At 36.8% G+C, this 20,832-nt stretch overlaps 1 protein-coding gene across 1 annotated transcript in view; it reads right to left on the reverse strand.

Moving 5' to 3' along the window:
- Positions 1-8,725: 8,725 nt before the first annotated feature.
- Positions 8,726-20,832, reverse strand: part of prkci (protein kinase C, iota) — a 35,819-nt gene continuing 23,712 nt past the window's right edge. The window contains exons 11-18 of the mRNA XM_028021401.1: positions 20,625-20,711; positions 20,404-20,539; positions 20,192-20,279; positions 17,963-18,088; positions 17,471-17,550; positions 15,022-15,111; positions 10,226-10,341; positions 8,726-10,139 (exon numbers count right to left, since the gene is read on the reverse strand). Of these exons, the coding sequence (XP_027877202.1) occupies positions 10,052-10,139; positions 10,226-10,341; positions 15,022-15,111; positions 17,471-17,550; positions 17,963-18,088; positions 20,192-20,279; positions 20,404-20,539; positions 20,625-20,711 (811 nt within the window). The 3' untranslated portion in view covers positions 8,726-10,051. The remainder of the gene's footprint in view (positions 10,140-10,225; positions 10,342-15,021; positions 15,112-17,470; positions 17,551-17,962; positions 18,089-20,191; positions 20,280-20,403; positions 20,540-20,624; positions 20,712-20,832) is intronic.

Here is a 20,832-nt window from a genome sequence, read left to right on the forward strand (position 1 = left end):
TATGTGCAATAATGTGACCTGTGCTGAATGTTCATCGAGGGTTTAAAGTAAAAAAACGCTGAAGGATGAGGAGGACGAGGAGGAAGAGGGTGGGGGGAGCTGGGACTGGTAGACAAAGTGTGGCAGACGGGTGCATTCATAAGCCTCTCCATTAGCCGAGAGTCGTCCTAACTGTTATTGGACTTAGTACTAAGTGGACCCAGGAGGCAGACACCTTGCTGGTCGTCTTCATACATCTTGTCTAAGATCAATGGGAGATATTGAAATGTGTCTTGGGTCATTCAGTGGATCTATGTGTGATTTGGAGGTAATGATGCTTGCCGAAGCGGCAGTCTGAGGTCACACACCTTCACCGCAGAGCCGGAGCCGTCGGTCGGTTTGGGTCGGTCAACATGATTCTTCAATCTCTGGTTCTTAGCACAAGTACTCAGTTGGATTCGAGCACATGAGCATTTAGGGTCATTCCTAGTGGAAGGTCAATGCCTTTCGGTGTATCCAACAGATTGCCTCTTCCTGCTGAAAAGGTTTCCTTCCTCGGTGTGTTCAGGTTGACGTGTACATTTGGTTTTCCTCCACACACGAAGGAGTGTGGAGGAACACACACCTCCACACACACACATTTTAGACTAGCAGTGGTTTAACAACTCCAGACATTGAGTGTTTTCTGCCCGGCATCTACCAGAACAACTGGTTTGTTGAAAAGCAACTGTGGAAGTCTGCTCTGTGAGTATGAAAACAAAAATATTTAATAATAGTTAACAAAAAAGGTGAAAATAACACATTTCTTAACTGTTCAACTGATACCAAACCAGCTGCTGCTTCTGTTTGGTAATTATAGTGCCATCTAGTGGCACAACTAGCAAACTGCAACCAAATAAATATACATGCAACCCAAATTATTCCAGTACAAAAAGAGTAAGAAAAGACATAAAACACATAAAATCAAAAGATAATACAATAAAATAGAAGCACAGTGTTGTGATATGGCTGCAGAAAAAAGATATCAAAGGCAAGGTTCATTCTTATTAGATGAAAACAGAAGTACTCTTATTTTTATGCAATTATTGACTAATTAAAACAATAAAAACAAACTAGAAATGTAATGTCGGAAATTGTCGGAAATGTTGCTTACTGTGTTTTTGTTGTTGTTGTTTTTTACATGAAATGCATAATATTCATTAGTTTTTTAGACTGAAACATCAAAATAAATGTTTTTTAAATCAATATTTTGAATTACAATTATTTACCAATATTTTTCTTTTATTATTTTTATACAAAAAGTGAGTCGTACATCAGACTTGAAAACAAAATTAAAAAAAAAACATCTAGTGTCATCATAAGCAACAGTTTGTTTGTGTCAGCCTTTTAAAGTGTAATTAGCTCTTCTTTGCTTTATCTACAGCTTTGAGAAAAAAACATGAATACCTGAACTTTCCATGAGTGCTTTCTGTGCTGAGCTGTAATAAAACTCACAAAGGAAGTTGCTTCATCTAAATACATCACATTTTGCTTCTCCTGTCATTTTGTCCTGTTTTTCTGGTATCTGCTTGATATAGAAGAGCTTATTGAAACCCTGTGGCACCGTCTGACTGGACTGACCTACATTACATTCAGATTCATTATCTGAAACGTCAGCGTTGCTACTGTACGTGGCCCTGAAACAACATATTGTCCTATAAATTGTCTGTTTGAAGCTACACAGACTGTCAGAAAACAAACCAGACAGAATCAGGCAGCATTAGACTGCTAAAGTCATTTATGGTTACTGACACCTCTTACAGTACAGCGTTATATCAGAAATGACAAACCGAGCTGGGTAAGATGAGTGTTGCTGAGAGTGGATAGAAATGAGACAGACGGGGTTTCCAACATGCTGCAACATACAGTCTGACCTAAATTTTCAGATGATTTAAAAATATCTTCGAGGATCTGTCTTTTTCAGTTAGAAATATGCTTAATTTAAACATTTTTAGGTACTACTTTGCCCCCCTTGTTGTTTGCGCCACTGGAAAAGGTGTGCAAAAATCTTTTACTACAGTAGAATTTTCTCGCACTGAACAATTTCCAAAAATCTAACTTTTAATTTGTTTTTGTTCAGGGGAAAAGATAATCCCATATTAGGAAGTGTCACACTTACCGACTCTCCTGCTGTTAATGCATGTAGAACCTGCTCAAGGTTGAATCTGATCAATTCTTTATAAATGTATAAGGATCAGCGATTCACCACAAATCTGGAACAAACTTCCAGAAAACTGCAAAGATGCTGGAAAAAACATTTTCTTTAAATCTAGGCTTAAAACTCTCTTATTTAGAGTTGCTTTTGATTAGTAGCAACACATTTGCTTAATGATGGCATTAGACAAAATCATTGTAGGTTTAATAATTGGTTCCTGTATTATGTTTGTATTGTGAAAAGCAATTTGAAATGCCTTGTTGCTGAAATATGCGTTACAAATATACACGACTAGAAACAAACATTTTAGCTTCAAAATAACACCGTTTTTAAATAATTTCTGCCTTAACCATAACTATACTTTTACTTTCACCTTTTAAGTTTAATTTCTGAAGAAAATCTCAACACTTCTTTTTATGTCTAATTGACTGATAGAGGTTGTTTTTTTTACCCCCAACAAAACATAATCTTAGTTATTTTTACTATGATTAAAACACATTTACATTTGTGATGGTAGGACAGAAACATGACACAGAAACATCTTGACATAAAGATAACATCTAATGATTGTTGTACAGACTTGGTGAGCCCAAGATGACACTCTTAGCTGCAATTGTCTAGCAATAAGCTTTGGAAGTATATCTATATATTTTTTTACCAAACCTACCATCCTGATCACTTTGCGTGGTGGAAAGATAAATCTGAGTTCTCTGCCAGCGTTTAACCCACAGTCTCGGAATGACAAGTGTGTGCAGGCGGTTCAAGATGTAAACAAGAATTGATTTAATCAAATCTACCATCAAAAAGTTAAATAACATGAAACTATGATGTGGTTTTAAAATTCAGTAAAGATCAAATCCAGTTTTGGCACTTTTTATATTCAGATGTGCTACTGTTATCTATTTTCTATGTTTTTTGTTTGTTTATTTTGAATTTATGTCTTTACACTCCAATAACATTTTTATATGTTTTAGCTTTTTTCCATCCAAGCTGCACATAATGTCATGCAGAGATCTGCTGCTGCTTAAGAATGTGTGTAATATGGTGGGTTGTGTGACGCATCATATGCAATGTGGTTAATATTTAATGTTCAAGTGATTTACATTGTAATTTATGCGATGCACATGATGCACAAATTTCCTCTGTGGAACAATAAGGCACGCTTTACCTTAACAAGTAGGTTACTAATTTAAAGAGTCAATTAAAAACACACAAAGGCCTGACTACTTCTGGACTTTTAGAGTCATTAGAACCTGTCTGACAGCATGAAGTAGGCCAAAATATCTAAAAAAGAAACACATCATGACCCAGTTAAGTCGATGAGAAAGAGACTGGGGGAAAATGGCTTCCATGACTCAAAAAAACAAAGATACATAAAAAGCTAAAACGAATAGCCTGGAGTAGGTTATTTAAAGACTGGACATAAATTAAGTATAGATGCTGCATTAAACAGACTCTTAATGTTTAAAAACTTTCCAATGTGGCTAAATTAGAACAATTTGGTAAAGAATAGTGGGGCAAAAATTCTCTAAATGGATGCAAATATGGATGCAAAAGAGTGGAAGTGAAGAGCCAACGGCACTGAACCCCATTGAAAACCTCATGGTTATTCCACCAAAGGGTGATTTCTGAGTTAAAACATTAGTATTGTTGTTTCTAAATGAATATGTACTTGTTTTCTTTGCATTATTTGAAGTCTGAAAGCACTGCATCTTTTTTCTTATTTTGACCATTTCTCATTTTCTGATAACAAATTTTTGCTTGGAATTTCAGAGACATGTTGTCAGTAGTTCATAGAATAAAAGAACAACGTTCATTTTACTCAACGATAAACCTATAAAAAGTAATTTAGCTGCTTCCAGAGCTGTTTGTTTCTGTCGGCTAAGCCTCCATTGGTCCCTGTTCTTGTCATTCCGACATGCTGCAGTGTTGCTCCCGGTTTCTCCTCAGCTAGATAAGGCGACTCCTCTGTATCATTAAAATCACAGATACTCCAGAAAACGCTGGAGCGCAGATGTTTGAGATCCCTCAGTAACTCTACAGCCAAGAACTAAACGCAGAGCCTCGACTGTGCCAAGTAGCACCATGTGACACTGCTGCAGCGTGTGTGTGTTTTACTAAGGGACTGCATTTAGCTCAGAGTTTGTGTCTTATACCGGTTAATTAATCCCTTCTGGGACGGACTAAAACACCCAACAAGACACGCACAATTAGAAGAGGATGTTTTCCCCTCTTTTGTCCCTCCTCCGTTTTAAACCATTAATTAAACAAGGTTAGTATTTCCTGGGTGATGTGGAGCCCCCCGTGCCTGGGGGGGAGGCGTACCCCTGTTCTCAACCAGAGAGGGCACAGCAGCAAAGTCAAACGCGGCGTCGAGGGAATACAGAATTATGCCGAGGCATTTATCCTCGTCCCTGCATGCGGCAATACTTGGTCTCATTTAGTGGCTACATAGAGGGGTCATTTTCTCTGGTATCTGGTTCAGTCCAGACGGCGAACAGGAGGTTACCGGAAGTGGGATGTGAAACAAGCCTTTCAAATCGAGTTGACGCAAAACAGTGGGCGCCGCAATAGAGGGGGCGCCAAAACAATTATTTGCTGTCGGTATTTTCTGTATTTAAAGCTGCAGCTTGTAACTTTTATTAAAAATAATTATAAGCTTTCTACATATTTGTTAAAACTATCACCATGTTGTGACAGTATAAAATCAGACAGATAATATGTGAAAAGATTAAGCTCCTCCACCTCCCCCTGTGCTACTGTTGCCATTTGAAGAAAAAAACAAACATCAGAGCCAGGGGGAGCATCTTAACGCTGTCCATAAACCTTGTGAATGTGCTGTTGAAAAAAGAATAGAATAGAATATACTTTATTGATCCCCACGGGGAAATTGCTTATTTGTTGACAAGCTACTCCATCTAAGGTGCTGTATATTAATAATACAAATATAATCATAAGAGGTGAATATTATAAAATATATAAATACGTATTAGTGATGTAAGTAATTCAATGTATTTATATTATTTTAGTCAAATAAAACCTTTTAACCAATGTCATCAGTGACCTTGCTAATTTGCCTTAGCATTCAGGACAGGCTCTGCTGATGGGGGCAAGATGTAGTGTAGCAGAAAGCAAGAAAAAGGGGTGAGCATCCGCACTTGGGAATGATTGACAGCACTAAGACCCACCTCCGGGCTCTGATTGGCTGCTTCAAGTTAGGCGCAAGAAGGTGGCAGAGGAGCTTGATTTTTTTTTTTTCCAGATTGTCCATCTCATACTGTCACGACATGGTGACAGTTTAAACAAAAAAAATATAATTTTTAAATAAAAGGTACATGCTGCAGCTGTAACAGCTGTTGTGACCCATAAAGTGGCTGCATACGCCTCAGAAAGTACTTAGCTGCACTCCTGACTGCATCTCACAAATCAGTTTGGTTTATTACTTCTGACAGGTGTTATCATTGTCATGGCCCCTTTTTCACCTTTTAACACTCAGCATGGAGTCAGGGCAGAGTAATGCCGCTCGGCATCACTGACCTTTTCACCCCAGGAAGACGACAAGGCCTCTGGAAGGGAAAAAAAAACCTGGCAGAAGTCATGGGAGCAGAGGAGATTCAGGGAGCCCCAGAGGAACAGCTCCGGCTTAACACATCCAGTCTAATTCCTGTCACTCCAGGACGCCCATGCAGGGGAGAGAGCTTAGTCTCTGCAGAAGGCTGACGTCTCCTTTTAAGACTGTGAAGTTGGTCGTGTATGCTATAAATCACTGATGAAACCTGAGTTTTATTAGATAATTTAAGTGAAAAATCTTTACAGTTAAAACTACATTTCTGCCAATGTAGAGTAAGGTCAAACCTTTAGTGACCCTTTTTTTTAACTAAATGAAATGTTCCTACAAATATTTAATGAACTGTCATTACAAATATTTCTTTTCTTCTTCAGTGAACTTCTTTTCAAGCACAGCTTTGAGATGATCAATCACATAAAATCCCCAAATGATACATTGACAGTAAAGTTTAAATAAAATAGGATCCATGGCTTTTATTGCTTCTTTTTCCCTGAATAAGAATCTGAAGTGTTTTTATTTAGTCAATATGTAGTGGAAAACAATTTACTGAAATTTCAGCTGCAAGGTTTTGGCATTTTTCAACAGATTTGCATGTCTGCAGACTGAACCGTTTGCTCATTCTTTTGTGTAAAAGATGCGTCGAGTGCAAACTAAGTTTTCCTCATGACAAATTTCCTCACAGGAGCTGCAGAGCACAGAGAGATGAGAATTATTTGATTATTGTGACTATTAATCGATCATTTTTATGATCAATCTGCCACACAAATCAGATTTTTACTTTTTTTTAAAGTAAAAATCTGCATCCCGTTTTACTTAAATATTTACAACCTTTTGTTTTTTGTCACATAAAATTCAAACAAAATCATTGAAGTTTGTGGTTTCAATTTGGTGAGACATCTGTAGAAATCAAAAACAACCTTTGATTTTTTAAATGTTCTCATCTGAACAGAGAACTAATTATTGGGAAATTGTGAGAGATTTTATTTTAAGAGCCAAATTCTAGAGCTGGTGAATAAAACCGGTTTGTATCTCCTGGTTTTTAACAAGCAGAGCAGGTTTGTTACGATATCCTCTTGAAACGTTGGTTATGGTGAAATATTTTTCTAAACGGTGCAAACAGAATCTGACATGTAAAAAGAAATCTGGTTATTTAATGAAATCAGGTTTCATACACTTAGAATATCTATTCAGAATGACATTGTTTTAGGAATGAATCCTGCGCGTTCTCTACATTCAGATTAAGTCTAAACCAATTTCCATTATCTTTCATTACATCAGCAAATGAAAACTTGACTGTTTTAATAATACATTCCCCTGCTGCTACACGACCCGCAAGAGATCGAGTGATTCACAACGGCAGCTGTTAGCAAGCGCATTCATACTGCTTGAATAGCTTCAATGCATTTCATTTTATTGCACAATAAATGAGCAAAAACAAAGAGCAGAACTGAGAAGTAGATGAAAAGGGATAAATGGTTTAATTTCTTTATTACTACATAAAGAAATCTGAAAAGTACAACCACCTAAAGCTCAAATACCACAAAAGGCTTAGTGCTTTAACCCTTTAAGAACTAAGTTTAAAAACTCCAACTGGATATTTCTCCTCATTTTAACTGTACGCAGTTCTTTAAATGTCCTGTGACTAAATATATTTGCCCATTTATCCATGACGATTGGAACTTTCAATATCTAGCAAGTTATTTTTGCAATTTACCATCTATTAAAATGGCAAATAAATGGACTGAACTTGTATAAAAGAGCGCCCCTCAGATTAATTTCACTCCCTGCTACGGCGTGAATGAAATTACCATAATAATCTGATCCTGGCTGGAAAGCGCAACGTCTCCCCTTTTAGAAATCGTCTGAATTTTTCAGATAGCGCAAAGTGTGGCGGAAATACGGTAATGCAAATTTGGCTGGATCGCCGCTGGGATGGTTAAATATCTCTCAGAGCATCGTTTAGTTCGGCACCTGAAAGAGCGAGGAGTCTGGCACTGCAGCAAACCCGACGAGACACGTCCGTCCTCCGAAACTGGACCGGCCAGGAGAGGATGAATCAGAAGAAACTAAAACTACCAGGGTAACTATGGAGGAGCTGCAGAGACCCAAAGCTCAGGATAAATTATTTGTGGCCTCCACCATTGTCAGATTCAGAAAACTATTTATCCACAGAGGGCAATAAAAGAGGCAAAGCATCAACCGGTTTAAAAAAGAAAAAAGAAAAAGGTGCAGTTAAACTACCAGCAATATAACAGAGCATTCTGAAGCTCATATCCTTTCTTAAAAATCCAAAAAATATAAGTTTTTTTCTTTTTGGCCTTTTGTAGAAAAGCGAATAATCATAGAAAGTTGTAAATCCTGCTTAAAGTTTGCTATAACCCTAGTAGAAAAGATAAAAAACATGGAGCAGCTCTGGTCAAATGAGACAAAAATCAAAGTGTGTGTGACAGGAGAGAGCGTTTATCTCATTGGTTATTATTTATTCAAATTCAAAAATACTTTATAAGTCCCAAGGGGAAATTAAATTCATTAATTTAAATTCTTTAAAGAGTTTGAAGATGGAGATGACTGTAGGCAGGAAAAATCTCTAGTAGCAGTCTGTATTACAGCGAATCTTAAGCCTCTGACTGACCATGGTCTGTCTCCTCTTAACATGATTAATTTCGTATAACGATTTGATTTATTATTGTCACAATATATTCAAATTAATGTTTAAAGAACCTTTAAAAATGTGTGGTCAGAATTGTCCTCCACTGTTTGTTCAATAAAGGTGTATCAATAAATAAATTTGAAAATGTGATTAAAAACAGCTAGTGTTATGTGACTGGTGTGTTTTTCAAGAGCAGCATTTGTGCTTGTGAACCTAAAATACATCAAATTGTATTGTTGAATAATGACAAAAGTGTGAAAATGTGTAGGATTATGTTCTTTAAGGCATTTCTGATTAATATCCAATGACACTCACCAACACAAACAAGTATTACCACAAGGAGAGAAATAAAATGTTTATTTTACCATCTGCATTTTTCTTCTTTGATCACTAATAATAAAGTCCAGCGGATGGTAAAACATCTGCAAAATACAACAAATACAAACAATAGTGTTTACACTGTGTCCCTCCCCCCCATTAATAATTTGGAATCAATGAAGTGATAAAAAACAAATCAAAATTAAATCTGATTCAACAGAAAAAGTAACAATAAAGCTAAATTGTAACAGATGAATGCATTGCCGGACAAACGTGCGCCGTCGCCTATGTCATTACATTCACTTCTTTGCTTTAAAACATCTTATTCCAAAATTAGATCGCGGGCTCCGTTAACAGTGTTAAAGCCACATTTGAGGGTCAAAACTGCTCGAGTTTGGTTTTACAAGAAAAAAGACGAACATGGAACAAAAAAAACCTAACAAAAAAAACAAAAAAAAACACAAAGAGCGCAAGTTTCAGAAAGGCATCATATTAAACAAAAATAGAAAAAAGAAAAATCTGAATATATAAATTCTATGACCTAGGACAGCACATCTTCCTTATGCATACTGTACCATCTAACAAGTACCAGAAAAATGTTTTTGGTCCTGTATGAGCGTGTTCTTAAAGGAAAAATCTGCCCGGCAACACTAAATAAAACCTGTGCTACGGCATCCAGGTACTTTGTGCTATTCATCCATCTCCCACAGCGACTTCATTCACAGCATTAACTCACTATTAGTGTTTCATTTCCTTCATTCAGACAGAAGGGACCTGAAGCTCAGAACTCGTCTGGTTCTTGTACACAGGCTGTTACGACTGACATAATCTAAAATAAAATATGAGAAAATATATAGATTTATATAGTGTTATGATTACTGTTGTAGACAGAACTAATTACTGTGAGTGTGGAGTGAAGCTAAAAAGGCCCCGTCTAATGTTCATCCTCAATAGTAGTTTATTATATACACTCGAATAAAAGCGCCCCGTCGGCTGAAAGGAGTGGATGCTCAGTCTGTCAGCAGCCGTGGAAGAACTTTGCGGCCGCAATAAAGAGGCCCAGATGAAGGAACCGATCAGAGCAGATTTATATGATATAAAAAAATATCTACGAAATAAGGTAGGCTTAAGGACAAGTGGTTATAAATGGCAGAGTGAGAGACTGGTTTTGGCAAAAACAAAGCGCTCTACTTGTGCATGTGAGGCCCTCAGGAAAAAACGTTGATGTTGCTGGGTCGTCTCTCATGCAGCAAGGAGATGCCACGTAAACACGCGTGGTCGGTGTGTGTGTGTGTGTGTGTTTGCAAGTGGGTGGCGTTCATGGGGACAGATGTCGAGTCTCTCACACGCACTCCTCCGCGGACATCAGCAGAGGGTTGATGTACTCAAAGCCCTCGAATTCGGACTGGTCGATCTTCCTGACGATATCCCTGAAAACGAGACAAGAGGCGTGAGACGGACATGTTCGAACGATCGGACGTGTGAGCTGAGGCGAAGGGAGGAAGCGGATAGTTACTCGTCGTCAGGCGTGAGCTGGATGGGCTCGTTGGTGAACTGGGCGTCGAAGTTGTCCAGTCCGAATTCCCCTGAGATGTTGGGTTTGAACGGCGGGACCACCTGCTTCTGCTCCAGCTGAAACGACAGGAAAACAAAAACAAAAATTACAATTTAATCACTTAATTATTAGCAAACTTGTTCAACTTTTCCCACAGTAGACTTCAAGAACTTTTCAAGAATTTTCAAAGTAAGTTTTCAAGCTTTTTCAGCACCACACTGAATGGAAGTCAATGTCAAATTTATGGATAGCACTTCTAAAAACAGGCTAAAACTGCCCCAAAGTGCTATACAAAAACAATAACATAACAGAATAAAGTGATGAAAAGAAAAAGTAAAAAATAATAAATAAATCACAGTACCAGGCCTCAATTAAATGTGGATAAAAACAACACAAAGTAACAAAAAAAAAAAAACTTCTATGTAATTTTTTTGAAAAGTGGGGTTTTTTGGGGGGGGGATGGACCTCACTTTTGGCAAAATAAATATCTTAGGCCATTATTCTAGGAAGGTCACAATATCATTTATTTCCATCATTAACAATGTCTTTCTATAGTATTCTGCGCTCTTTTCATTTAAAAATTGTATGTTTTGAAATGTCTCTCTTACACACACCCGAGAACAAAACACTAAATTAACAAAAAATAAAAATGTTATTAAATTCCCTAATTTTTATAACGTTTAATGCATAAAATATAAGACAACCTTTATATCAATTACACAGATAAATAAATCATTGAGATATTAAGAATAATAAATATTCATTATATTGAAACAATAAAAAACAAATCATAAATGACCTTTATGTTCAAATTAAATGCTTAAACACAATATGAAAAGAAAGTTACAATAAAAAAATCTCTGTCGCTAAGTTATAAAAATAACTTTTTACAATTTTTTAAAATCAATATTATAAGTTGGAAAAGGTCTCAACATAATTTTTGTTTGGCGCAATAATTTATATTCCAATTTATCATCCATTAAAATTTGTTGTCAGGTTTATATACATTATTTTTAAGTTTTTCCAGATCCTTAGTTGAACCTATGGGAGTTGAACTTTGACTAGACCGTCTGCCAGATGAAAATGCTTCGTAGCTCTTGCTGTATGTTTACCAGGTCTTCTTCAAAGCCTACCCAGTATCTAAAGTTCTCCACAACTCCCCTGACCTTTCTGCCGTGTTCCTTGATCTTCATGATGCTGTTTGTTCTCTAACAAACCTCTGAGGCACCGCATACAGTTTCAACAGTGAGTAAAACCTGCATGAGTCAGTTGTTTTCCACTACACTGACTACCAGTAACTCAATAAGCTTTCATCTGCCTCCCACTTGCATCAGCGACTGACTGGAAGCCCATAAGCGCTCCCCCTGCAGGCCTACAGGTGAACTTGTAGGACAGAAATTTGGGTTTGTGTCGGGACGGTCAAAGTTGGGAGGGAGGAGGGAGTGCAAGCTGATCTGCCCAGACGCTGTGACCAACTGCTGGTTCTCCGCTCCAGACCAAACAGGGAAAAAAAAGGAGGTCATGTTGATCCCTGCTGAGCTACGCGGTCTGTCCGTCACACGTGGGTCTGCTTCAGACACAAAATGTGCCTGATCCTTCAAACGGGGACAGGTTTAGGAGTACAAACAAAAACTTTGAATGATTCAGCATATATTAATGGAAACATACAAAGGTTAGTGTTGTTATTAGGGCTGCAGCTAACGATTATTTTAATAACCAATTAGAATAATTCTTTATTTTGACGATTAATCGGATAAAACAACAGACACAATCTGCAGATATTTCATTTAACCACTTAAGCCGTTTTTATAAAATTTCTTTTCTTTAAATAAGAAAAGTAACATTTTATTTTCTAAAATGCAACATTGCATTTCTCTAGTATAGCATCAGCAGGTTAAAAAAATACTACAAAGATATAAAAAGTCCTTTCTGGTTGACTTACCAATATTTTTTCAATTAACCACTTAATTGGATAGTAAAAGGTGTTTAATAGGAGATTTTTATTAAATTTGTTTTTCAGGATTTGAACCAAGTGAAGCTAAAATTATGCCATATAATGAGTTCTGGGTAGAAAATGTTTACAAAGTTTTTCTTTTAATCTTAAATGCAAAATGTATATATTTTTTCTACAGTTTTGGCTTAATTACTGCTCTGAGTATGTTGCTCTTTAAGCAATTTGCCTTTTTTGAGTCTATTCTCCAAATAACGATTAATTGATTACTAAATTAGTCATGATTAGTCACGATTAATGGAATTAATCGTTTCAGTCCTGGTTATTATTAAGTGCGGACTCTTACCAAATAATCTTTTCTTAATTCAAATACAACCATCAACTCTAATTTGCTGATGATAATGATTATTTATTACACTTTTGCTGCTAAAACAGCAATAATCATGTAAAAATCTTTGGATTTTTACATGATTATTTGAAATGATTTCTGTCAACAACTGAGCTTCAACTCTGCTGGGACTGGGTCTCATTTTACAGCGGATGGTGTCACAAAACGGAAATCTCACTATTAGACGACATCTCATTCATCGTTGAAACTGAGAACAGGAAGCTTTAAAAATATCTGCACGTATTTCTGGTTGTAGATTCGATTTCACTTGTATTCTTACAGTGATTCTGAACCTCCTAACAAGTGAGTTATTGACTCCTGCCGCTTCATTCCCAAATTCAGAATTAAACTTGAATGGTTGTAAAAGGAGAAATCAAAACAGAGAAAAGCTCCAGTGTTTGGAAACTTTGTGAAAATAATCAATGAAGCCGAGGCCGAGATTACTTCCGTGGAATTAAGAGCAGTATCCGAGAACTGGAACCTTAGCAGACAGTTCAGTTTCACTCTGAAGCAACACATGATTCACCGATGATCCAAAAAAACCAGAGCTCCACATTTTGGCTCTATATGGTTCGTCTCCTCTAATATCTTCTCCATCTTTGGCTTGAGCCTATCTGAGCCCATGTGAGTCACCCCATCAGCTGTCGTCAGTCTCTCGCTGACATGTTTGTTTCTGTCTGGCCGTTCTAAACAAGGACACACGTCTCAGACCACAGCTGGTAACCTTTGGCTTTTACACTGCAGCCAAACCTGCAGAGCATGACAGGAAGACAGGAAGCATGACCCCTAAAGCACTTAGGCTTGACCCTCAGCTGTCTGCCTTTGTCCTACTTTCTAACAAGCACGCATCTGAAATCAGGAGGAAAACACAAAGTTTGCAGCAGGCTGTTCACATTGTGCTGAAGAATCCAACACATTAATGCAGGGGTGTCCAAAGTGCGGCCCGGGGGCCATTTGTGGCCCTTGGACTGACCAACTGCAATTCGAAAATTATACTGAATTGGCCCACTGATGCAGATGGACACATAAAAATTGTTACCCACATAATTACAAATTAAAGTACAACACAAAGTATTTGTCTTTTTTATCATCAATTTTTAAACAAAAGGTAAATTTATCCAGAGACTATTACTGAAAAGCCAACTTTGTTGCACCAAAATGAGATATTATTCGATCTTAAATGTGGTTAAATATAGTAAACATTTTGAAACAAAGTGACCCAAATCTTGTTCTTATTACTGAAAGTAAATTTATTCAATAGAATTCTAAAGAAACTGAAAAATAGATGTCTTTCTTTTAATACATGCAAAATTACTGTAAGTAGTAAATTTCTGCCAAAACTTTTTAAGATTAATCAAAGAAATTTTCTAGAGAAAACTAATTTTTAGGTTAATATCAGAAATTTTCTATAAAAAGCTTGACAATTTCAGAATTTCAAATGTCAAAAATGTTTCTAGAAAATAATAATAGTCACAAAACTTCTGAGTTTTTGTCAGAAATTTTGTCCTTTTTTCTATCTAAAATGATAGAAAAATCATTTTAGATAGATGATTTTTTTTAAAAATCTACAATATATATCCAGCTACTTTATTTGCTTGATTTTAGGTGCTTTGTTGTTGTTTTTTTTTGGCCCACAGCAAAAACGTTTGGAATTCCCTGCATTAATGGAAAGTTGAATGGAAGGAAACACTTACAGTCTTCACAATAATGGATATGACTTCAAATGTGATTTTAGACGAGTGGTGAGTGGAAGGAAAAAAATTTAACATTACCACAGTTTTTTTCATGCTTATTTTAGGGCTAAATCAGCAAACGTCTTAGTTAGCGATTAATCTATCCTTTATTCTGATGATTAACCGTAGATAAGAGTTATCAAATTCTGCAGATTTTTAAAGCCCTTTTACACAATATTAGAAATCCATTAAAAGTTGCAAATATTTCAACTTCTTTTTCAAATAAGAAAACAAGCATTTTATTGCCTAAAATGCATTAACAGCATTCCATTAGTAGTAGTAGTAGGAAGCATCTGCAGCTAAAAAATACTTTTAACATCAACATGAAAGCTCAGTCTTTTCTGCTTGGCCCAATAAGATGCCTTCTAGGAGCTTTTATTTTATTTTATTTATCTACAGAATTTGAACCACATGAAGCTAAAAACCTGAGTTCTGGGTAGAACATAATTACAGATCCTCCATTTTAAATGCAAAATTTGCATATTTTTGTAAAGTTTTGGTTTAGTTAACTGCTATGTGGCTGCTGCCATTTCAAAACATGGGCTTTTTTGAATTTGTATGCTCCAGTTAGCAATTAATCTATTAATAAATTAGTTGACGATTATTTCAATAATGATCATGACTGACTGAGAATGAAACAGGAAAAGCACTCTTCCAAAAGAAAGAAAGAAAGAAAATCACTCACAAGTTCCCAGTCGACGTTTCGGAAGAATGGATGGCCGTTGATGTCTGCGAAGCCTGTCTGAGGGTGGCAGCCCAGACGCTCCTTGGGATCCTGTGGGAGTGAAGGTGAGAGGAGGGTGAGAGGCGGTGGGAGATGACAGCAGGAGGAGTGAGACAACATGTCCAGCCAGGATGAGGAGCGAGTGACAAGGAAGAGAAATTGAGGACAGACGAATAAACCAAGGCCAAAAAAAATTAAGCTTTTTAATTCATTTGAATCCACCTTCAAAAGGTGACATATGATGCTTCCTTGAACAGGTTAGGATGGGTATATGGATTATACAAAACATTTATTATATTATTTTGCACAAAATCACTCTTCAATCATGATTTTTATTCTGATCAGTTCTGGCTATTATTATGAGCTTTCAGAAAGAGATGTTTTAGGGTGTCATGTCAATTTAAATCTAAATAAGCTGCTGCTTAACGTCTTAATGTCTACACTGGCACGTGAAAAACAGATGCACAATTATACAAACATCTGTACATCTTTGAAAATCAGAAGTGGAACCTCCTGCACAATCAGCAAGTTTTAAGCAAGTGGTTTCTGGATGGTAAGTCGACAACAAAACACTTTTTTTTTCCCAGCAGCCATTGTACAGGACATAAACTGGCTGCTATACAATGGCTGCTGGTAAAACCAGCTGACCAAACATGATGGAGCTCAGCTTGGGTATCTAAGTGACGGGCTGGAACTCCACTTTGGTTGCTAGGTAAAGGCACAGAACGTCTGCTTAAAGCTGCAGCATGTAACTTAAAAAAAAAAAAGATTTTAGATATGTATTAAAATATGTCTAGATTAGGTGAATTTATTGCCAGACAATTTTTTACATTTTGCCAATTAGTACCATTTATACCTAAACCGAAAAATCAACAGCCATTCCAGGAATCAGCAAAGATCGGCCTCGTATCGTATCGGCCTCAATCAGTATCGGAATCGGCAGCAAAAAACTTGATTGGAGCATTCCTACAAAAAACATTAACTTATTGCAAAAAAATGGCTAGGTGTTGTTTTTTTTAAAGCTTTGGGGCTTTTTTTAGAAGAAGTATAAAATACAAAAACGTGCAAAATGTTCATTTTAAACAATACATTCCCTTTAAAATGTCTCATAATACACATTGCATGAGTCTATTAACTGGTTCATATCACGTATTCCTCAAGACAAATTTCCAGTAAGGTGGTTTTTGATCTTTTTTTAGTGATATTACGGTCATTTAGATGACGGTACAGCTAATTTAGTTTGAGCTGAGCACATCTAGTGATGATTAATAGAAGTTTTAAATCAACGAACAAATTGAGGAACAACTTTCTATGTGACCTCTCAGGATGAGCCAACATCTCTCCCACACAGTACGTGCTCCATTGTCATGTCTGTCATTTCGGCACTTTATGGAAAATATTAGTAGCACTATTCATGACAGGTATCACCAACGCTGACAACAGCAAAACAAAAACATTAGAACAAAGTCTTGCCCCAAAACTAAGCTAAATCTGCATTTTTTTCCACACAATTCTATTCATATCAACTTTTGAATTCAGATTAACTACCAGAAGAAATGATTGACATAAAAGCATGTTTTTTAAAAGATATTTTCTGCCATTTAGATTATTTTTTTAAGGAAAAAAGCAAATTTAAAAGACAATTAAATACAATTTTTGGATTACAAAAAATTATTTTCAAGCCACATCATCCAGCTCTAATCTCATTTAAGTGTTTACATCCGTTACTGCCATGATGTTTAATGAATTATCACATAAACAAGCTTGTTCACAGGTGATTTTAATAGAGTTTCTCCTTTAATGAAAACACTGCAATTGTGAAATTGTGTTGTTTTGACATTAATAGCATCTCCAAAAGGTTTAAGACATATTTATAATGGAAATGCAGCTACCGTCTCTTGTTCTGAAATGCAAATAATCGTTTGTGCTTCTTTTTCATCCCGACCAGATTACGCAAATGCCTCACTAGAACAGCTACAAGTTGCCTAAAATGCAGTTGCCAAGCTTATGAGAAAATCCCAAGTATTTTTTAAGTGACTGATGCAATTAGTTATTAGAATGCAACTTCTGGTTTATTTAAAGAGCGCAATTTAAGATGATTTTATTGACTTTTAGAACTCTTCGTGGACAGACAATCTCTCTACATAAGTACGTTCCTGAAAACTTCTAGAATATTTTTAACCTTTCTGCTCAACTACAGAAATGTGTTTACATTGTTCAAATGTCATCCTTCGATACGCACATTAAAAATGTATGGAAACATGGAAATCAAAGTGAAGTGTGTGTGTGTGGGCAGGTTAGACAGAGAAAAAGAAAACCCAATAAAGAAGGAGGTGGAATCAGACTAACATGGATATGATAATGTAATTCCCAGCAGAGACGGATCTCAGCCCGTTTAACTCCTTCATACCTTGTTGAGAAAACCTTTGAGAACACTGGCAGCTTTCACTGACAATGACCGCGGGATTCGGATCTGTTTTTCCAATATAACTGCAAAAAAAAAAAGAAAAAAAAAAGGTATTGAGACTGACACACTCTCCTCAAGCCGACAGGTTATTGACACTGCTGCAGCTCGGACCCCCTGCGCTGAACATACTGCGGCTCTGTGATCCATGTTGTGATAACGTGTGTTGAATTATGCATCGGTCTGCAGATCCAACATCTCACTGGCTATACTAAGAACACAAACACATTCTGGGAGCATATTTAATAATGAAATAAAGGGAAAACACATACTTTCACACATTTCCCAGCAACAGATGGCATGTGCCTGGCACCGACAGAAGCCGTTATAAAGGTGTCGATAAAAAGGTGTTGGATGTTTCATCACAGTAGGTTTTCTTTTTTTTTTCCCCCTTGTCCAACTATAAATCTTAGCAATGTGTTTCTCTGTGAGTTATACCTTGAAAGAGGTAGTCTTCTGTGTTTTGGTCTGGGTTTTCATTGCTGCCGACGATGTCGAAGGGCGACCGGCCCGCCATCATCTCAAACATCAGCACACCCAGCGCCCACCAGTCCACACTGAACCCTGAGAGACACACATTGGCCATTAGAGGTTATACTTGTAAAGCAGAAAGACATGACTTCTTTATGCTCCAAAGGCTAAAGTTGACCTATTGCGCTTCCTTGAACAGGTAAGGATAGGTCTATAGGTTATTAAAAATATCTTTTTTATATTTTCTTTGCAAAAATCATTCCTAGATTATAATATTTCAGTCTGGTCAGTTCTACCTATTTTCAGAATGAGCTGTCACTTTAAAGCTCAATAAGCTGTAGCTGGCCATGCCCCCGCAACTCAACGTTTACACTCCATGTGAAAATGGCTGCCAATTATGCAATCATATATCTTTGAAAAGCAGAATTTGAACCTCCTACACAACAAACAAGAATGCAGTAAGTGGTTCTGGGGGGTTAATTCACAACAAAACACTTTTCTTTTCCAGTAGCCATTGTATATGCTGGAGTTCTATTGGGGGTTGCTAGGTGATGGGCTGCGCTTTTCTGGGGTTGCTAAGTAACGGTGTAGAGCCCATTGATTGTGACTGAACAATCTGTAGGTTTATGAAATAAAAAATGTCAACTTATTGCCAAAAAAATGACTTGGTGGATTTTTTAAAGCGTTCTGACAATTTTAAGAAGCAAATGAAAAAACAAAAACATGTAAAATATGAATTTTGCTTAATAGGTCCTCTTTAAATTCAAGACTTCTAAAGGTTGTTAAAAGCTGACCTAACTGCACATGAACTAAAAAGAACACCTTTAAAACCGTAGCAACAAATACTTAATCTTAATTTATCTTTATCTACCTGCCTGGGTTTTTTTGGCTCTAGCATGCAACCTATTTGGCTTAACTGTGTGACAAATGTGTCAATAAAACCCATATTTACCTCCAACAAGTCTCAATTTCTCATTCTCTCCTGTCTTTGTGATGTTTCCAGCTCTCTCTTTGACCTTTAGCATCTACTGCTCTGAGTCTCCATTCAACAGAATGAATATACGCATCAAATGTGCAAATTAAAGAAACGAGGAATATAAAGGTCAAAGCAGGTACATTCAAAAATGTCCTTGGGGAAATTAAATACACTGATGTTACTGTAATAATTAATTTTCAAGTGTGCAGCTCTATTACATTCCTCTTTCCCATCTACTAATAAATCATACTTTTAAAGTAAAAAAAAAAAAAAATTACTAAAAGAATAAACCTTCATAGTTCTGTATTTTACCAATGGTAGCTCCTAGAGTACTGTAAAGTGAATTGAGTGAAGAGTTTTTAACTTTTTAGGTTCCTCTATTGTGAAAAGATTTCTTGATTTGGGTTCAAACTTCCCTTTTAAATCAATGCCAACAGTTAGCGTTGGCTTGTGTAACTGTGAGCCGTTGTGTCGGTCTTTCAAACAGGATTCTCATGTTGAAACTAAACGATGTCAAGTCAAATTACTGTATTTTCTTTAACGCAAAGTCAGACGCTGCAACTCAGCTTGACTTGAAACGCGTAGCTACCACCAAACAGAGCGTTTGGCTGGACCACAACAACACACAACTAAGTGAAAAACAATAAGGAATCATTAGTTTTAATGTAAATAATGGTTTCTGTGACATAATGAAAATCAGAGTAGTAAACACTAACTTTTTTTTTTTTTTTTTAAAACTAGGAAGACTTGTCGCTATGATACCACTTTGGTTACTGGGGAGCTTTTCCTATTTTTATTTTATTGTTTTGCGTGTTGATAATTATAGCCGAGGATCTCAGTAGAACAAAGTGACATTTATCTGAGCAGCTGAAACTAAAGGCAACCTTTGCTGTCAACGTGTCTCGATAGACTTGAGTCATCAGGCCGGTCTTTCACCACACTGTTTTCCAAATCTCATGCACCTTTGAGCAAGTTTAAAACTTTCCCAATTAAGTTTGTCTACTTTAGTATTCATTTATTTCCTAGGTTCTGTTTTTTTTCTGACAAACCACATTTTATCTGCCCTCATCTTGTCCAGATAAACATGCAGCTCAGCTTCTGCAGCTGCCATTACAACTGAAAGGATCATTTCAGATATCGAATCATAACTCCTCTGTAACTTTTCATAGGCAATCATCGGATAGCGTTTCTGGTAAGTGCCTCCCCGTTGTAATTCTCACCGTAATCCTCTCCTCTGAGTATTTCAGGAGCGATGTAATTAGGGGTGCCACAGAAAGTGCTTGTTGTATCGCCTGGTCTCAAACCCTCCTGCAAAAACAGAAAGATCAGCACACTGAAATCAGTAAGCCAACTCTTCTGGAGCTCTGCAGGTGCTTTTATCCAAAGTGCACTGCGGCATCATTAGTTCGCACTTTAACGGGAAAACAAACACCTTGCACATGCCGTAGTCTGTCAGCTTGATGTGTCCCTCGGAGTCCAGCAGAACGTTGTCAAGTTTCAGGTCTCTGTAGATGATTCCCCGCTCGTGGAGGTAGTTGAGAGCCAGACTGATCTCTGCAGAATAGAATCTGAAATAACAGAAACAATCATCAAGATCGTGTTTTTTTTGTTGTTTTTTTTTAAACAAACCAGAGGAACGGACTGGGTTTATACCTGGCGTGTTCTTCTGGGAGTTTTCTTTGTCTTTGCATGTGGAACATGAGGTCGCCTCCATTTACATATTCAATAACAAAGAAGAGTCTGAGGAGAAAATGCATTTTTATTGTTAAATTGCTTTTCTGGTGACTGGCTAGTGGCACAAAACACAGGGCAACACAAACAGTCCATCAAACGTTCCTCTGCTATTTTTAGCTTTAGTTTT

Source organism: Xiphophorus couchianus, chromosome 6 (assembly GCF_001444195.1).
Source record: "Xiphophorus couchianus chromosome 6, X_couchianus-1.0, whole genome shotgun sequence".
NCBI lineage: Eukaryota > Metazoa > Chordata > Actinopteri > Cyprinodontiformes > Poeciliidae > Xiphophorus > Xiphophorus couchianus.